Source organism: Oncorhynchus mykiss, chromosome 28 (assembly GCF_057628025.1).
Source record: "Oncorhynchus mykiss isolate SJ-2025 chromosome 28, ASM5762802v1, whole genome shotgun sequence".
In the NCBI taxonomy this organism is placed as follows: Eukaryota; Metazoa; Chordata; class Actinopteri; order Salmoniformes; family Salmonidae; genus Oncorhynchus; species Oncorhynchus mykiss.
The window spans coordinates 8,229,865-8,249,281 of NC_143049.1; the positions used below are offsets into that span (position 1 = coordinate 8,229,865).

Here is a 19,417-nt window from a genome sequence, read left to right on the forward strand (position 1 = left end):
TCATGCTGAAGCAGGAAAGGGCCATCTCAAAACTGTTGCCACAAAGTTGGAAGCACAATTGTCTAGAATATCATTGTATGCTGTAATGTTAAGATTTCCCTTCACTGGAACTAAGGGACCTAGCCCAAAACATTTGAAAAACAGCCCCAGACCATTGTTCCTCCTCCACCAAACTTTACATTTGGCACTATCCATTACTCCAGGTTGTGTTTTTCTTGCATCCTCCAAACCCTGATTCGTTCTTCGGACTGCCAGATGGTGAAGCGTGATATATCACTCCAGGGAACATGTTTCCGCTGCTCCAGAGTCCAATGGCGGCGAGCTTTACACTACTCCAGCCGAGGCTTGTCATTGCGCATGGTGATCTTGTGTGGCTGCTCGGCCATGAAAATCTATTTCATGAAGCTTCCATCACAGTTCTTGTGCTGATGTTTCTTCCAGAGGCCGTTTGGAACTTCGTAGTGAGTGTTGCAATCGAGGACAGACAATTTTAATTCATTTTAGCAATCTGCGGTCCTGTTCCATGAGCTTGTGTGGCCTACCCCTTCCCGGCTGAGCCGTTGTTGCTCCTAGATGTTTCAACTTCATAATAACAGTACTTTAAGTTGATCGGGGCAGCTCTAGCAGGCAAGAAATTTGACAAACTGACTTGTTGGAAAGGTGGCATCCTATGACTGTGCCACCATTGAAATTCACGAAGCTCTTCAGTAAGGCCATTCTACTGACAATGTTTGTCTATGGACATTGTATTGCTGTGTGCTCAATTTTCTACACCTGTCATTAACGGGTGTAGCTTAAATAGCCGAATCCACTAATTTGAAGGGGTGTCCAAACCCTTTATATAGACAAAAGTATAAGTCAGAAGTTTACATGCACCTTTAGCCAAATACATTTATACCCAGTTTTTCACAATTCCTGGCATTTTAATCCTAGTAAAAAATCCCCTGTCTCAGGTCAGTTAGGATCACCACTTTATTTTAAGAATGTGAAATGGCGGAATAATAGTAGATAATTATTTATTTCAGCTTTCATTTCTTTCATCACATTCCCGGTTGGTCAGAAGTTTACATACACTCAATTAGTATTTGGTAGCATTACCTTTAAATTGGGTCAAACGTTTCTGGTAGCCTTCAACAAGCTTCCCACAATAAGTTGGGTGAATTTTGTCCCATTCCTCCTGACAGAGCTGGTGTAACGGAGTCAGGTTTGTAGGCCTCCTTGCTCACACTCTTTTTCCGTTCTGCCTACACATTTTCTATAGGATTGAGGTCAGGGCTTTGTGATGGCCACTCCAATACCTTGACTTTGTTGTCCTTAAGCCATTTTGCCACAATTTTGGAAGTATGCTTGGGGTCATTGTCCATTTGGAAGACCCATTTGCAACCAAGCATTCACTTCCTGACTGATGTCTTGAGATGTTGCTTCAATATATTCACCAACTTTTCCTCCCTCATGGTGCCATCTATTTTGTATAGTGCACCAGTCCCTCCTACAGCAAAGCACCCTCAACTTGATGCTGCCACCCTCATGCTTCACAGTTTGGATTGTGTTCTTCGGCTTGCAAGCCTCCCCCTTTTTCCTCCAAACATAAAGATGGTCATTATGGACAAACAGTTCTATTTTTTGTTTCATCAGACCAGAAAAAGTATGATCTTTGTCCCCATGTGCAGTTGCAAATTGTAGTTTGGCCTTTTTATGGTGGTTTTGGAGCAGTGTCTTCGTTCTTGTTGAGCGGCCTTTCAGCTTATGTCAATATATGACTCGTTTTACTGTGGATATAGATACTTTTGTACCTGTTTTCTCCAGCATCTTCACAAGATCCTTTGCTGCTGTTCTGGGATTGATTTGCTCTTTTCGCACCAAAGTACGTTCATCTCTAGGAGACTGAACGCATATCCTTCCTGAGCGGTATGACGGCTGCGTGGTCCCGTGGTGTTTATACTTGCGTACTATGGTACCTTCAGGCATTTGGAAATTTCTCCCAAGGATGAACCAGACTTGTGGAAGTCTGAATTTTTTTTTCTGAGGTCTTGGCTGATTTCTTTAGATTTTGTCATGATATCAAGCAAAGGGGCACTGAGTTTGAAGGTAGGTCTTGAAATACATCCACGGGTACACCTATTCACTCTTATGTCAGTTGGCCTATTAGAAGCTTCTAAAGCCGTGACATCATTTTCTGGATTTTTCCAAGCTGTTTAAAGGCCCAGTCAACTTAGTGTATGTAAACTTCTGACCCAGTGGAATTGTGATACAGTGAAATAATTTGTCAACAGTTGTTGGAAAAATGACTTGTGTCCTGCACAAAGTAGATGTCCTAACCGACTTGCCAAAACTTTAGTTTGTTAACAAGAAATATGTGGAGTGGTTGAAAAACTAATTTGAATGACCCCAACCTAAGTGTGTGTCAACTTCCGACTTCAACTGTGAATATAGCTTACATTGGGTCTATATGAATCCTACTTACTTTTGAAGAACAGCTCCTAAGAAGATATCACTGTTCCTTTTTTTCTGTGGCACCAAATGTTTGCGTATACTGGTAAAGTTACCACATTGTTAGGACTGCACGATAGGAGCAAAAAGTATTGTGATTTTACTTGCTCTATAGATCAAAACACGGGTGAAACATTGGAATCAAAGAGAGAATGATTTTTCAACGGTTGGTGGTGGTCATGAAAACAAATTAAAAAGACTGGTTAATACCCGGTCATAACTCATACCAAAGTGTTGGTCAGTGTTTCCCAAGGGACGCGTAATCACATTGGAATATGTTTTTTTATGATATTTTTTATTTTTTTAATGCTTGCATACAGTGCTTTGCGAAATTATTTACCCCCTTGGTGTTTTTCCTATTTTGTTGCATTACAACCTGTAATTTAAATCAATTTTTATTTGGATATTATGTAATGGACATAAACAAAATAGTTGAAATTTGAAGTGAAATTAAAAAAAGAACTTCTTTTAAAAAAATCTTAAAAATAAAAAACAGAAAGTGGTGCGTGCATATGAGTTCACCCTCTTTGCTATGAAGCCCCTAAATAAGATCAGGTGCAACCAATTACCTTCAGAAGTTACATAATTAATCAAATAGATTGCACACAGGTGGACTTTAAGTGTCACGAGCTGTCACATGATCACAGTGTGTGTGTGTGTGTATGTATGTATGTATGTATGTATATATATATATATATATACATACATACATACATACATACATACATACATACATACATACATACATACATACATACATACACACATACATACATACACACACACACACACACACACACACACACACACACACACACACACACACACACACACACACACACACACACACACACACACACACCTGTTCTGAAAGGCCCCAGAGTCTGCAACACCACTAAGCAAGGGGCACCAACAAGCAAGTGGCACCATGAAGACCAAGGAGCTCTCCAAACAGGTCAGGGACAAGGTTGTGGAAAAGAACACAAACTCGTGGACCAAGCAAGGATGGCATTAATCGGAGGCAGCAAAGAGACAAAAGATAATCCTGAAGGAGCTGCAAAGGTCCACAGCGGAGATTGGACAGACTCCATAGGACCACATTAAGCCGTACACTCCACAGAGCTGGGCTTTACAGAAGAGCGGCCATAAAAAAGTCATTGCTTAAAGATTTTTAAAAATCCACGTGGTCAGATGAGACTAAAATGTAGCCTTTTTGCCATCAAGGAAAGCTCTATGTCTGGCGCTAACCCCAACACCTCATCACCCCAAGAACACCATCCCCACAGTGAAGCCTGGTGGTGGCAGCATCATGCTGTGGGGATGTTTTTCATTGGCAAGGACTGGGAAACTGGTCAGAATTGAAGGAATGATGGATGGCGCTAAATACAGGGAAGTTCTTGAGGAACACCTGTTTGTCTTCCAGAGATTTGATACTGAGATGAGGTTCACCTTCCAGCAGGACAATGACCATAAGCATAATGCTAAAGCAACACTCGAGTGGTTTAAGGGGAAACATTTAAATGTCTTGGAATGGCCTAGACAAAGCCCAGATCTCAATCCAATTGAGAATTTGTGGTATGACCCATCCAACCCATCCAACTTGAAGGAGCTGGAGCAGTTTTGCCTTGAAGAATGGACAAAAATCCCAGTGGCTAGATGTGCCAAGCTTATAGAGACATATCCCAAACTACTTGTAGTTGCAATTTCTGCAAAAGGTGGCTCTACAAAGTATTGCCTTTGGGGGGGGGGGTGAATAGTTATGCACATAAGTTTTCAGTTTTTTTTCTTTGTTTCACAAAAACACTTTGCATCTTCAAAGTGGAAGGCATGTTGTGTAAACAAAATGATACTAACCCCCCCCCCCAAAAAAAATCTAATTTAATTCCAGGTTGTAAGGCAACAAAATAAGAAAAATGCCAATAGGGTGAATACTTTCGCAAGGCACTGTACATACAGTACCAGTCAAACGTTTGGATGCACCTACTTATTCAAGGGTTTTTCTTTATTTTTTACTTTTTCCTACATTGTGGAATAATAGTGAAGACATCAAAACTATGAAATAACACAAATGGAATCATGTGTATAATCAAAAGTGTTAAACAAATCAAAATATATTTGAGATTCCTCAAGGTAGCCACCCTTTGCCTTGATGACAGCTTTGAACACTACGTTTCTGTAGATTGTTCTAAAACCATTATTTTGTCAACAGTAATAGCCACTGCAGTATGTTGATTCCTGCTATGAAAGTGTCTGCCTGTTTCACTGTCGGCTGCTGTGTGAGCGAGCCACTCTCTCCCTCTCCCCAATGTGTGCATGGACGAGGGAGAGATGCATTCCGAGAAGCACAAGCATATGATCTTTGCACAAAATGCAATTGCAGGAAAAACACAGTTTTCAGCGAGACTACAGTTCCACTTAGAGGGGAAAATCGCAACTTTCTGTTAGTATCTATTTCTATGGTTTTGATGCGCCGCGTAGTCGAGCGCCCCATTTTGCGGCGAATAGGCCTACATCAAGTAGCCGATGCCAAGAGCTGGACATTTTTGTTTCGAGTACCATCAGGTGTCTTTATAGGCCAATATGCACAAAGAAGTGGGCAAATTCTCCGAAGAGCCAAAAATAAATCTGATCATTCTGGATCCTATTTTGACAGGTTGCACATCCAAATATGAATCATGTGTTCTCTGGATATGTAATCTTAAGTAGCTTACTTTTTGAATTATGGGCTACCGTTTCAGTTGTCTTACATGGCAGTGGGTAAAAATTGCCTAGGTCACTGCCGCTAATGTAAACAAATAGCAATTTTTTTATTTTATGTATTTCTAATCCAGCGATAAATTTTGTGATTGTGATAAATCTGACTATCGCCCAGCTCTACTAAATCAGAGAGCCATATACAAAAACGAATAGTATAATTAGAGAACATGTTTTCATATTTAGAAGGAATGTGGAAAGCAGCAATGTTCATGTTTCGGAAAAATCTGTTAGAGCAGTGTTGCGGCAAAATAATGTTACTCGTGTATTTTTTTTTTTACATTTATTGGATTTTAATCACACTGGTGCTCTAAATAAAACTTAGGGTCGCACAGCCAAATATTTAATCGTGGTCGCTTTAGAGCCCTGATGACTTATCTGGACTAGGGTTGGCCGATATTGCGGTTCTATAGTCGATGATTGATTAACAGCAATCGTCAATGATGACGACATCGTGATGTGACAGACAATGGTTTAGCCTATTTGAACTTGTCTGGCACCGCTCAGGAAAAAACAGTCTCACAGCACAGCACACAAGTGACATTCTGGGTAATTTGTCTATTCCTATTTGTTATAGCCTATTTCAATTAATGTTCTCGCCTACGTTCTGTAGGCGAGAAGGAATGTAGGCCAAACAGAGTGGAGAATTTCATCAAAGCAGCACAGTCTCCAGTCAGACAATATTGTTTCTCTGTCGGATGCATTGGCGTTAGGCTATAGCCTAAACCATTTTTGTATTTTAATTTTTTATAACCGATACTTAATTTTTTCCCCTCTATATTCCTTTTGCTCCATTTCATAGGCTATAAATATGACTGAAGGTGACTATTTTTGTTTTATGCGTGACTTTCTCCCCACCAAACAATGAATATAATGGAGTTCCATCTTAAAACCTCTTGGCACTACCCATCCCGGATCCGGGAGAATTGTCATCAACTACACTAATTAGCATAGCGCAACGGTCAAAAAATATTCATGAAATCACAAGTGAAATCTAATGAAACACAGTTTAGCCTTTTGTTAATCACCCTGTCATCTCAGATTTTGAAATTATGCTTTACAGCCAAAGCAAGACAAGCGTTGTGTATAGCATTATGTCCAGCTAGCAGCAGGAAGCTTGGTCACGAATATCAGAAAAGCAATCAAATTAACCGTTTACCTTTGATCTTCGGATGTTTTCACTGACGAGACTCCCAGTTAGACAGCAAATGTTCCTTTTGTTCCATAAAGATTATTTTTATACCCAAAATTCCTCTGTTTGTTTGTCACGTTATGTTCAGAAATCCACCGGAAATAGCGGTCACGACAACACGGGGGGAAAAAAATCTAATTATATCCATAATATCGATAGAAACATGGAAAACGTTTTTTATAATCAATCCTCAAGGTGTTTTTCAAATAGCTGTTCGATAATATATCAACCGGGACAATTAGCTTTTCAGTAGGAGCGAGAGGAAAAATGACTACCTCTGTCTTTTACGCAAGAATCACTCGGAGCCCTCAGCTGGCCACTTACGCAATGTAGTCGTTTACGCTCATTCTTCAACATAAAGGCGTGAAACTACTTCACAATGATGTAGACACCTTAGGGAATATGTAGAAAAAGGAATCTGGTTGCTATCCCTTTCAATGGCCAATAGGGATGCATAGGAACACAACGGTTTCAAAACATGAATCACTTCCTGATTGGATTTTTCTTAGGCTTTCGCCTGCAATATCAGTTCTGTTATACCCACACCATATTTTGACAGTTTTGGAAACTTTAGAGTGTTTTCTATCCTAAGCTGTCAATTATATGCATATTCTAGCATCTGGTCCTGAGAAATAGGCGGTTTACTTTGGGAATGTTATTTTTCCCAAAATAAAAATAGTGCCCCCTAGTTTCAAGAGGTTAAAGTTATTTGAATAGCCTAAAAACACAAGCTTAAACTTGTCATTAAAATGTTCTATAGGCTGTTGAGATTTTGTTCTCTCATTATTAGACAGTCCTCTATCTTAAATAACCTATCCATGCGGACCAGGAAAATCTCTTAATGCGTGGTTGAAAAACCAAATAACCTATCTTCCTACTAGGCCTATCCTAAAAACTTTACGACAAGTTAGTTATGAACAGTAGCTTATTTCCCAAATATTTTATCATACGAAGGCGTCGTCCCAAAGTTGTTGTGGCTTTCAAAAATAACAAATGAAACTCTATAGCATAGGCTCTTCTCAATCACAGCGGACAACACAATTTATTTTGCGGCAAATAAAGCAATTATTATCCAGTTATAAGGACGGTAGTGCTTTTTATCCGTCCCATGATGTAGGCCTATAACCTAGCTCACTACGGTAAAACAACCCGTTCCTCATCAGACACTTCCATCATGTGCACGCCAGACAGACACACACAAACCTGCTCTGCCCCTCCAACAGAAAGGAATATCAGAAAACATTTGCCATTGCCTCCACTTAGCATCTGTCCAGGCTTTCAACAATATTATCTTTCATTATGATTCATTCAGTTGCATTGTGTTGTATTCTTGTCATTAAGAAAAATATATATGGGGCTGGCCAATAGGGGTGATTAGCATCGTATGTCACAATGTTTTACGGGTACATAATCACGATAGTACAAAGGTTGACATCGCCCAACCCTAAGCATAGATTAGCCCAAAGAGCCTACATGCGCAGTGCGTTTGGTTGAAGATTGGCATACTGAATCAGTTTAAAAAAAAAAAAAATTTAAAGACAGCAATTGATTTTAAGTCTTCATATTATCTCTCATCTCTCTCCCTCCCTCCAGGGTTATGGCGAAGGGGGTCATTACAACGAGCACGAAGGCCTCGCTTCCACCCCCTTGTTCGGCTCGGGGATCGTTGGTAAGGAAATCTGAATATATTTCCTCCAACCTGGTCTGTGGTTTAGACCTTGGAACAGGAGCGGGTTCTCTCCTCAACCCTCAGCCCTTTAATTAAGCTCAGCTGATTTGACGGCCCCATCAAGACCAAGTAAACCCACTAACAGGTCCCTGTGGTCTTGTGTGGCTTTCGGAGCTGCAGTAAGCCACCCTGTATTTACAATAAATGACCAGGAGAAGTGACTGCATAATGATGCGTCTTTAGGGGAGCAAATTGAAATGCATACAAGTGAATGGAGATGCAGTTGTATGTGTGTCTCAGAGGATACAGAGACTGTGCGAGAGAACCTCACTGTCACTGTATATGAGAGACCTCCTTCAGGGGCATTCCATGTGTGTGTGGAGGTGACTAGGCACATACACGGGGACAGGGTGTTTAGGCTGTGTGCTGGAAGGGGGTTAGGGGTTTAGGTGCACCCAAGCACAAACAACTGGAGAAAGGGGAACACCCCGGATTGAGTGTTAATGTGCTGGAGATGCGTAAAAGGTGGCTTAAAAGGTCTTTACAATGGCCTGCCCTGATTGTCCCTCTTGTTTTAATAGGGAAAGCTGAGCGTGGACCCTACTCTTCTTTTGGAGCGCAGGTAAAATCAGACTCCTCTCTTGACCTCGCTTCTCTTCCAACGTGTCAAATGTTTTTTCTGTGTCCCCTCTGAAGCTACCATCTCTTCCTCTGACTGATGTTCTTGTGAATCTGCCCACCTTGTCCCATCTTCTCCTTCATCCCTGAGTTTTCTCCCTTCTCCTCCTGTCGACCTTCTCATCCTCTTTCCTCTCTCCACATTGGGATAATCTCTCATGCAGTATTTGTATGTCTGACCTTGTCTTCTCTCATTCCTCTCCTGCGTAGCCGGGCTTTATGCCCAGTGAGATGCCCATGCCCAGTCCTGATGCCCTGTCACCCTCGGGCCTGAAGTCTGGCTCCCAGTTCTACCCCTCCCAATTCAACCCTCGCAGGAGACCCACCCAGGAGAGCATGGGTAAGGACAGAAACCACTGAAAATTACCCCATAATACACTCATGCTATCCCCATTTCCTAGCATGGATACATGCAAGGAAGATGATGCACAGAATTAGAACGGGTAGAATAGACATACTAATGTAAAGCAGTGCCAATTTTCCTGGTGGCCACATTTTTAAAAAATGTTGTTGAATTTAAGCTTACTTCCATGGAATGGCATTTCTATTTAAATGCTTACTGCAATGCATTTGTTGTAAATCTCGGACGTTCTACATAGGGCTGGGCGATATATCAAATTAATTCTAATTTGTTTTTGTGTGATTCCAAATGCCAGTATTGCAGAATTTTTTTCCCTCGTTTTTGTGAGCGTTTGTCCTCTTGTTCTCATGTTGTCTTTTTGGTCTTGTTTGCTCTGTCTGTCCTGTGCACCTTCCCATTTACACCAGAGATCTGTATGTAATTATGAGATGCTCATGCCTTAACAATGGGAGTCGTTGTCCCAAAGGCGGGGAAGGCATGCGACAAGCTTAAGTTCAAAATAAGCGCGTAGAAACCCACTAGACTTATTTTGGACAGATTCTGGCCAGAGTGAAACCTCTCGCTTCGTCTCGTTCTCCCAAGCCCTTCCCCCTACCACTCACAACAACAAAGATGAGGGATCACTTCTTCCTCTCTGACAAATGGTTTAATTTAAGGTTTGGTCCAACAGAATTGGTCATATGGACACCACAACACATGGAGACAATATTTTACTGTTATAGGGGAGACATTAACCTCTCCAACCATCCCGTTTTGTTTCAACTCCTCAAATTTTGAGCAAATCAAACACTACTAAAACGGATGTAGCAATGAACACATTCTGGAAAATGGATGCTCAGTTTTTGTACCACGTATCGCTAGCAGCATTTTAGTCAAATAAAGATTGTTATACTAGCTGTTTAGTCTGTGTATTATACATGTGCAATAATCATAACACAATTATATAAGGAATTGGCAACTCATTCTCATTCTGAGAAATAAGGTAGGCCATTTGATTTCAACATCTGAACAAAGTGGAAAGGCTAGAATGCCGTTTTTAAACAGTTGGATACGGGCATAAGGTTGTGTTCACAACAACTGTAGCTGAATTCAGAGCTTCTGAAATTATACCTAGATCCAAGTTGACTAAACTTTTTTATATTATGACTATTAACTGGCTTATTGCTAGCATGTGGGCTTGGCTTGAGAGATTGAGACTGGTGGTCATTTTCTGCATTATTAGTGGGGTTGCATTATGCATGGTTCTGGTTAAATGTGTTACAAACAGATCATTTTTATAGACCGACCTGAAAGCTAGATCAGTGAGAATTGCAACAACAAAAAAAGCAGGTACTACTATTTTGATAAAATAATTAAATGATGTGTTAGTCTTATGGTTGTTGAAGGCATATGTTCAGCCTAGGTATAATTGACCAACTTCTGAATTGATTTTATTTTTTGCTGTTTTAAATGCAGTACATTTTTACCTTGTACCACAAAGCTTATTTAGAGAGAACATTTTTATAAATCTAGATGTATATTGGGGGAAAGTTAGATGTGTTTTAGGCCAAATCGCCCAGCCCTAGTTCTACATGTATACTGTTGAATAATTGCTACCTCTTTGTACAAAATCACATGGAATTCATGACCGTATCCGCTCCACTTTTACTATGTCAAAGGAGAGGAGTTGCTCTTTATTCTGGTTCATATTTCCGACTGATTACCTTCACTTCTCCTACTGAGGTTTAAAATAAGAACCTGAGAAATCGCACTTCTGCTAAACCTGCAGGGGATTCAATGGAAGGAGAGGTGGTGTGAGGCCACTGCATAAACATATTGGTTGTATAAGATTAGATTACATTTGATGAAGTTATGGGCCATAAAGGCAAATATTCCTACCAGCACAAATGGACAATTATTTGGAATGCCCTTAACTGCTTTCATAACTTTGTTTCATCTCGTTTGTGTGTGTGGGTGTGTGTGTCAGATGCCCAGCCAAAAAAGATCAGGAAAGTTCCCCCTGGCCTGCCCTCTTCGGTAAGTACTGTTACATTCCCCAGCATGAAATCCAAAAGTCGCTCAAACAGAAGGGAGAACTAACAGAGTTACTGACAACGACCATTAAAACAAAACAGGCGGGTTTTTTAGGAGGGGCTCTAAATGACAGTCACGGGGGTGTCCACTGAAAGTTGCATAGCAAGACACTAACCATGAGCGCCCACTAAATTTAACCACTACGAGGCAAACGAAAGAAGAAAAAAAACAACTTAGACAGGAAGCAAACCAAAAAACGGTGGAGCAAAACTAAATCAGGGAAATTGGACAACGGAATGTTTTTCTGGAAATCAAATAGAGAGAGCCAGCTAAAGGTGGTAACCTTTCGCGTCTATCAAGACAACTGGAGCACTGGGCCAGGCGCTCTTAAATATCACCTGTGCCAGCACAGTTGAAACATCTTCTGACTAACAAGATGACAAGCCAGCGCAGGTGTAACATACTGACTAACCAGGTGACACCAATTGGTGCCCCCATTGTGCTAATGTCCAAAATGGAACACCAAAGCTTGTAAAACTGTCCCCCTCTCCAGCCCCACCGTTACCCCCCTCTTACTAGACTGCCACACCCTAGTCTGCCTATTTGCCCCTTAAGAACACACACCCACACCCAAGAACACTCAGACCTTTTGCCCTCTCCAAACCCAAAATGTGCCCACCTACCCAACCATATCCACACCTTTTCCCCACCCATTATCAGGAATGCTCCCATTTTTTTTTTTTGGCATCCCCCATCCTTAAAATGCCTCCCAGCACTCATCGTCACTGAGTGTGCACTCCAATAGCCAGACTAAGCCCCCCCCCATACACACACACACACACACACACACACAGTCCCAGTGCATGGCGGGCTTCTCCCTGGTGTTCAGAGCAGCAGCCTAACGTGCAGAGAGAGAGCCTCCAGACCCACAGCTGTGTGCCTTTACACTGCCGACGAGGTGAAAAAAATAAACAGAGCCCTACTCATTCACCCATTCATTTATTTAGAAATGTTTTTATAGAGGGTCATATTTATAGGCCATTTTTTTTCTAGATGTGCTTGCATTCCTTCCAGCCCAGCACCCTCGTCCACAGATTACTTAAGGGGAAAAATTATGCTTGATGACATGCAGACCTGGCCGTTACTTGACTTCACTATACCGTTTCTGCTCTTCCCCTGTTCTCCTTCCGATTCTCCCTCTGTCGCTCTCCCTTCAACTCCCTATCTTTTTTTCTCCCCCTCTCTTGTGCTCTACTTCCTCTCCCACCCTCCTTTCTGTTTCTCTCTCGCCCCCCCTCCATCCCCCTCGTTCTCTCCCTCCCCCATCCCTCTATCCCAGCTGCCCGTAGAGTTGGCTGCAGTCCAGGAATGGGCAGATGGCACAGTAATTAGTAGTGCATCTCTCCATTCCCTTTTGTACCTCTCCTCCTCTCTTCCTCTCCTCTCTTCCTCTCTCTGTTCAATCAAATAACAGAAAAAACTTCACTGTGTAAGATCTGAGTTGTCGGGCGCATAGTTTGATTCTCTAACCCCTGCCAGAGTAGAGCTGATTCTGAGAGCTCTGCTAGTTCACAACCTCAGGACCTTCACCTCTTTAGTGACATGCCAGAGACTACTAGAAATCCTATGGGTGATGCTCTGTAAGCCACAGAGGAGACTGGATCATGTGTGTTAACCAGACCTAACTTGATCATGTGTGTAACACACACACCACATATCGCAAACCTAGCCGTAAGGCCCTGCGATCACAGAGAAGAAGCAGTAAGTTGAGGGCAAAATCCCCCCCCTTTTCAACCATTAAAGAAACCATTTGTTGTCTTGGTAACAGAGCATTAAGATCATAAGGAGTTCAGACATTGTACTGAGTTAATGGAAACCTCCATGTCATTAGTTCAAGGCAGCGCCTTCGGAAAGTATTCAGACCCCTTGACTTTTTCCATATTTTGTTATGTTGTTACGCATCCTGTTTCCATTGCTTTAAACTAAAATGGATTAAATAAATCTTTAACAATCTACACACACTACCCCATAATGACAAAGCGAAACAGGTTTAGAAGTTTTTGCACATTTACTACAAATAAAAACGGATACCTTTTATTTAAATAAATATTTAGGCTCTTTGCCACGAGACTCTGAATTGAGCTCAACGCATCCTGCTTCCATCGATCATCCTTGATGTTTCTACAACTTAATTGGTCTACCTGTGTTACATTCAATTGATTGGACATGATTTGGAAAGGCTATATAAGGTCCCACAGTGCATGTCAGAGCAAAAACCAAGCCATGAGGTCGAAGCAATTGTCCGTAGAACTCCAAGACAGGATTGTGTCAAGGCACAGATCTGGGAAAGGGTACCAAACACTTTTGCAGCATTGAAGGTCCCAAAGAACACAGTGGCCTCCATCATTCTTAAATGGAAGAAGTTTGAAACCACCAAGACTCTTCCTAGAGCTGGCTGCCCGGCCAAACTGAGCAATCGGGGGAGAAGGGATTTGGTCAGGGAGGTGACCAAGAACCCGATGGTCACTGACAGAGCTCCAGAGTTCCTCTGTGGAGTTGGTTGTCCTTCTGAAAGGTTCTCCCATCTCTACAGCACTCCACCAATTAGGCCTTTACGGTAGAGTGGCCAGACGGAAGCCACTCCTCAGTAAAAGGTACGTGACGGGCCACTTGGAGTTGCCAAAAGGCACTTAAAGATTCTCAGACCATGAGAATGTAGATTCAAGATTGAACTCGTTGGCCTGAATGCCAAGCGTCACGTCTGGAGGAAACCTGGCACTATGCCTACCGTGAAACATGGTGGTGGCAGCATCATGCTGTGGGGATGTTTTTCAGGGACTGGGAGACTAGTCAGTCAGGATTGAGAGAAAGATGAACGGAGTAATGTATAGAGATCCTTGTTGAAAACCTGCTCCAGAGTGCTCAGGACCTCAGACTGGGGTGAAGGTTCACCTTCCAATAGGACAATGACCCTAGGCACACAGCCAAGACAATGCAGGGGTAGCTTCGGGACACGTCTCTGAATGTCCTTGAGTGGCCCAGACAGAGCCCGGACTTGAACCCGACCGAATATCTCTGGAGTCCTGAAAATAGCTGTGCAGCAACGCTCCCCATCCAACTTGACAGAGCTTGAGAGGATCTGCAGAGAAGAATGGGAGACACTCCCCAAATACAGGCGTGCCAAGCTTGTAGCGTCAAACCCAAGAACTTGTCTGTGTAATCGCTTCCAAATGTGCTTCAACAGAGTAAAGTGTCTGAATACTTTTGTGAATGTGATATTTTAGTGTATTTTTTTTAATGTTTAGTAAATGTACTAACATTTCTAAACCTGTTTTTTTTTTTTTTTTTTTGTCATTATTGGGTATTGTGTGTGGATTGTGGAGAAATAACTTTAAAATTTTTTGAAAAAGGATGTAACCTAACAAAATGTGTGAAAAGTCGAGGGGTGTGAATACTTTCCAGCAGATTATACAGGTGTACAGAGTTTAGGCTGTACTGTGTATAGGCCAAATAATGACATAAAACAAAAGGAGACAATTTAGTTCAGAGGCAGCCAGAGTTTTCTTGTAGTAGTCTTTTAATGTGGCCCAAAGGTTGCCCTATTAAGACTGGGAGTGTGTCTGTGGACTTGTTATTTTCAGTCTTAAAAAACCTTCCACACTGCTTAGTTCTAGAGATATGTCAATGACCCAGTGTCCTCAAATGTCAGAGGCTGTTGATTTGAATTAATAAATAAAAATACATACTCCTCAATAGAAGAAAAAAATAATAATTGATAAACGCTATATTGTACAATGTTATGAAGGGAGGGATGGGTATCCTAATCAAGATATCGATACATGTTTTTTTTGACTACACCTTCTCTACTATCTCCAATCAATTGGGAATTATTACTAGAAAATAGTCCGTTTGACGTGCTCATCTCCCCTACTGTGTGTGCGTGTTCTCTAGGTGTATGCATCGGCCTCAGGAGAGGAATATAACAGAGACGGTGCAGGGTATCCTGCCTCCAAGCCTGGAAATGTTGGCTACCCTGGCTCCTTCTACATGCAAGGTCATTACTTTATACCAGATCGTGTCTGGGGGCCAAAACTACACAGTGTACCTATCAGAGTGGGTTAGCCCATAGTGATAACTCTGCTATATGGAGAATGTGGAACAAAACATTGTTTTAGGTGAGGTCAATCAATTGAATAATGCATTAGCTGACCAGTGACGTCTATGGCGATGACCCATTCCTGTCTTTTATTTTCTCAATTTCTGCCTGTGGAAACGCCTACTGATAGTGAGTCAAAGCCCCGAGCTAATGTGATACTCCGCCTGCCCTGTGTGTCTATCTGTACACTAGGATGAAGTCATCAGGCGTATGTGACATGCTTCATATGTTGTGGACCCTTATTGTCTTATCTCTGGATGCTGCTCGTCCCTCTGGTGCTCACCCTCTCTCTTTTGTCCACACCCCTACCCTCCACACACAAACACCCATCCCTACCCTCCCCTGGTTTCCCCCTGACAGAAGGCCTGCACCCCTCCCCTGACCCGTGGAGTTCTGGCGGGTCGATGGGGCAGCCGGGTTACTCTACAGCCATGCTGGGTAACTCCCCCCACCTGGGCCAGCCTACACCCTTCACAGCCATCAACCCCCAGGACAGACTGGTGAGACTTCTGTCACAAACACATACACCAAAAGGTTCTCTGTTTAAATAAAGGTTACATAAGATGGTAGTATACACCACTGTCATCTCGCTCTCTCCCAAAACACAGAGAATGACTTTTTTAAGCCTGTTTTTGTGCAGAAACGCCAGCCGCTGCCTCTCTCGCCCCAGAACTACCCCCTGCACGGCAGCGAGGTGAACGGGAGCTTCCACTCAGGATCCACTGGCTACGGAGTCTCCAACCACACGTCCCCCATCAACGGAACAGACACCATCATGGGTATGACTGTCTACCACTGACTCTATGTAGACTGTCTTTTTCTATATAGCTTCCTGTTTCTGTCTATTTTTCTCTTACTTTCTGGCCCTTCCTTTGTTTGTTTGTTTCTCCCTTTACTTCTATAAAATGGAAATATCAGTTCTAATAGTTTGCTGTCTACTTTATTGTTTCATCACAGCCAACCGGGGGACAGGAAGCTCAGGAGATGAGATCGGCAAAGCCCTAGCATCGGTGAGTAGAATCGCACAGACCACATCAACCATAGTCTTCAGTCATTTTGCTGAAAAAACGACTGGTCAATTAGTCGACTGGTCAATTTGTTTATTTTTTATTGAATTGTTTTTGTTAGGCTGTTGGTCGACCTAAATTTGTTTTAGTCGAGCAGTAACGTGTGTGTGATATATAGATGCGCCCGTCTCCGTGAACTAATCCATTGCTGAGGCCTAGACTAAGAGCCAATTTATGCTTGATACGAAAATGTGGTCGGAGGCTACATGTGGACACAAGTGTGACACAATTGCAGAGGCCAAATCCAGCTCTGTACCGCATCGCCTCCCACATTTTGCAACAATGCAGAGGGCTCTGTATAGCTCCTCATTGACATGACTGGTTGACGGTAGGTGGGGGTGGTACATCCTGTATAAACACAAACTTACTTCCTTGAAAACAGCTCTGCTCTGCTCCATGAAGCGCTAGAAGTATGAATGCCCTAACTTCTTCTGAGGCCGTATCACCTTAAATGCTGCATGGCCAATGCAGATGTCAGATTGACCATGCGCCCAAATGCACAATGCACTTCTCTCTCCAGAATATGTCTCTCCTGCCAATTTGTGCACATTCATTGTTTCATAACTTCATTGTGTGAATTGTTTGCATTTTGATTGTTAGTGTACATAAATTCCCCATTACATACAGTACCAGTCAAAAGTTTGGACGACACCTACTCTATTGTAGAGTAAAAGTGAAGACATTAGAACTATGAAATAACACATGAAATAATGTAGTAATCAAAGAAGTGTTAAACAAATCAAGACAAATTTGAGGTGTCGGGTACTCTGCTACAGTGAGCTCCTGCCCAAGTCAAGCACTGCTTTTTATCCCTTGCGCAAATGGCTACAACTGTGTCTGTCCGGAGCTCACTGGTGCAGGAAACTCTTGAGGGCCCTGAATATTTTATACAATGTTGCACGTTCCCTAGCGCATGCTTCGGGCAGAACCCAAGTTAGTAGTTGATACAATGTTTCAAGTTTGGCTACACATGGTCTGTCTGCAACAATGTGATTCATCTGATATTTATTTTTACCAGGATATTTATTACCTGCAGGCTGCAATGTTTTTATTTGGCTTTGTGTAGGCTATTTTTACATAGATGGCAATAGAAGTTACTTTTTAGGTTTGTATCCTTTTCATTTAGAGTTGGATAGAATTTTGATTTAATCCCATGACAATGATTTTGAGATATGAAGATGTAATTTATACATTTAACTTAGCACATTTTCTTGAAACAGTTTAACGAAAATCGTAACGGGCACGCAGATCGGTAGAAATAGTTTGAAAAATTAGCAATCCACATGAAAAAGGTTGCCGACTCCTCGTGTAGCGTTTTACTGGCACCTTCAGGAGAGTAATGGAAGAATCTGTGAAAACCAGCTGGAGCTGGAAGAGAATAGTTGGGTCAGATTAAGTTTTTTTTCTTCTGGTTATCTAGATCTCTGGCGCCCTCTTGAGGCACTTGTCTTCATCAAACCGTCAGCTTAAAGCATCAGACAAGATCAATGCATATAGTTGATTTTATTAAAACACATTGGGTGTGTCTATATATGGGAAAAATACACGTTTAAAAATGTCGACCAATCGATTTGGTCAAAAGAACAGCCGACTTTCGGTTGACCATTATTTTTTCTTGTTTGGGACAGCCCTAGAAAAAAAAACGATCTGCAAATAAGAGGATGCTGAGTCTTATGTAGTTCTCTGTCACAGATCTTACTATTGAATAATGTTTCTCAAATTGCATACTACCGTGCTCTTAGCATGCAAATTGGAGCATGAGTCCAAATCAAAGTATTCGAAACGGAGTACTGAGGGCACTTCTTGAATGCGTACTTTGACGGATTCAATGGTTAGTATGCAAAGAAATATGAATTGACCACATAAAAAATTGCGCACATTTTCTTGAAATCAATTATTTGAGCTGACGTGAGTAAATACACTCCGACTTTGGAATGAAGTGTTGCCTATTCACATCTCATATGTTGCCAGACTACAATATTTTATCTTGATACGTTAATAAATACATGCTGTATACATTTTGGCATGGTTACTTGCCTACAATACCCACTGTTGGTTGTAAAGCCCATAGTAAGTCTGTAGTGCTAACTGGCTAGCTACTACTGTTAGTTGGCCAGATATCCATGAAGAATTTACATCTACCTTGGATGACATTGATTTTAGGTCATTTTTGCTTGTAGTGCTAACTGGCAAGCCACGAAGAAGAGTTAAAATCTACTGTACCTTGCATAACATTCATTTTAGGTCATTTTTGCATGTTTACCTAGCTGGCTGGATAACAACAATTTACATATCTAGCTGATAACTATCAAATAAAATGTTTGCTTTGTGTACATCTTGTTTCGTCTTTATTGTTGCCATTGTCCTGGCTGGAAGAAGGTTCAGTGATTGGGAGGTGCAGCGTGAGGTAATACAGTAGGGGGGAGTGCGAGTGCTTCTCAATGTAATGTTTTATGCATTCTCCATGTTTATGCGTTCTCATCCTCACAAGAACGTCCTCTAAGAAGGCGCTTGGAACATGAGTGTGGAGCACGGTAGTATGCATATTGAGAAACACCCACCATTTCATGTTGTCTTTTGTTTCTGTGTAGATTTATCCCTCAGACCACAACAGCAACACCTTCCCATCATCTCCGTCTACTCCAGTGGGCTCTCCCCAGGCCATAGCAGGTGAGTGGGCAGGGAGAATACACCTGTAGCTAGGAGGAACGCACCTGGGTTAGTTAGCCTGTAGTCTAATTTAGCATAGTGTTTCCCAAATGGGGGGTTGGAGCCTACTGCTAGTTCCTAGCCCAGTCTTCATTCACGACTGATTAAGGTGTTATTTTGCTAAGTCTTTGGGTGAGTGAAAGGGCAAAAACATTAGTGAATCACTGACCTATGAGATCACACCTGTTTTAGGCCTTAGGGGGCACTATCCTGGGGTGTAAGGTTACAGCCACATGGAAAATGACAAGAAAATCTATTTTGCAGAGGAAGCTTAAATGACACAATTACAATGATAATGTGGCTCCATCTATTGGTTTAGAGTGGAACT

General features: G+C 41.9%; 1 protein-coding gene across 6 annotated transcripts in view; it reads left to right on the forward strand.

Annotated features, from left to right (window-relative positions):
- LOC110508414 (transcription factor E2-alpha) overlaps positions 1-19,417 on the forward strand; it is a 41,947-nt gene that overhangs the window by 11,719 nt on the left and 10,811 nt on the right. For all 6 annotated transcript variants that reach the window (XM_021588931.3, XM_021588930.3, XM_036966948.2 and 3 more), the window contains exons 5-13: positions 8,030-8,105; positions 8,687-8,727; positions 8,994-9,123; positions 11,111-11,160; positions 15,109-15,211; positions 15,674-15,813; positions 15,954-16,092; positions 16,271-16,323; positions 18,972-19,050. In XM_021588931.3, the coding sequence (XP_021444606.2) occupies positions 8,030-8,105; positions 8,687-8,727; positions 8,994-9,123; positions 11,111-11,160; positions 15,109-15,211; positions 15,674-15,813; positions 15,954-16,092; positions 16,271-16,323; positions 18,972-19,050 (811 nt within the window). The remainder of the gene's footprint in view (positions 1-8,029; positions 8,106-8,686; positions 8,728-8,993; positions 9,124-11,110; positions 11,161-15,108; positions 15,212-15,673; positions 15,814-15,953; positions 16,093-16,270; positions 16,324-18,971; positions 19,051-19,417) is intronic.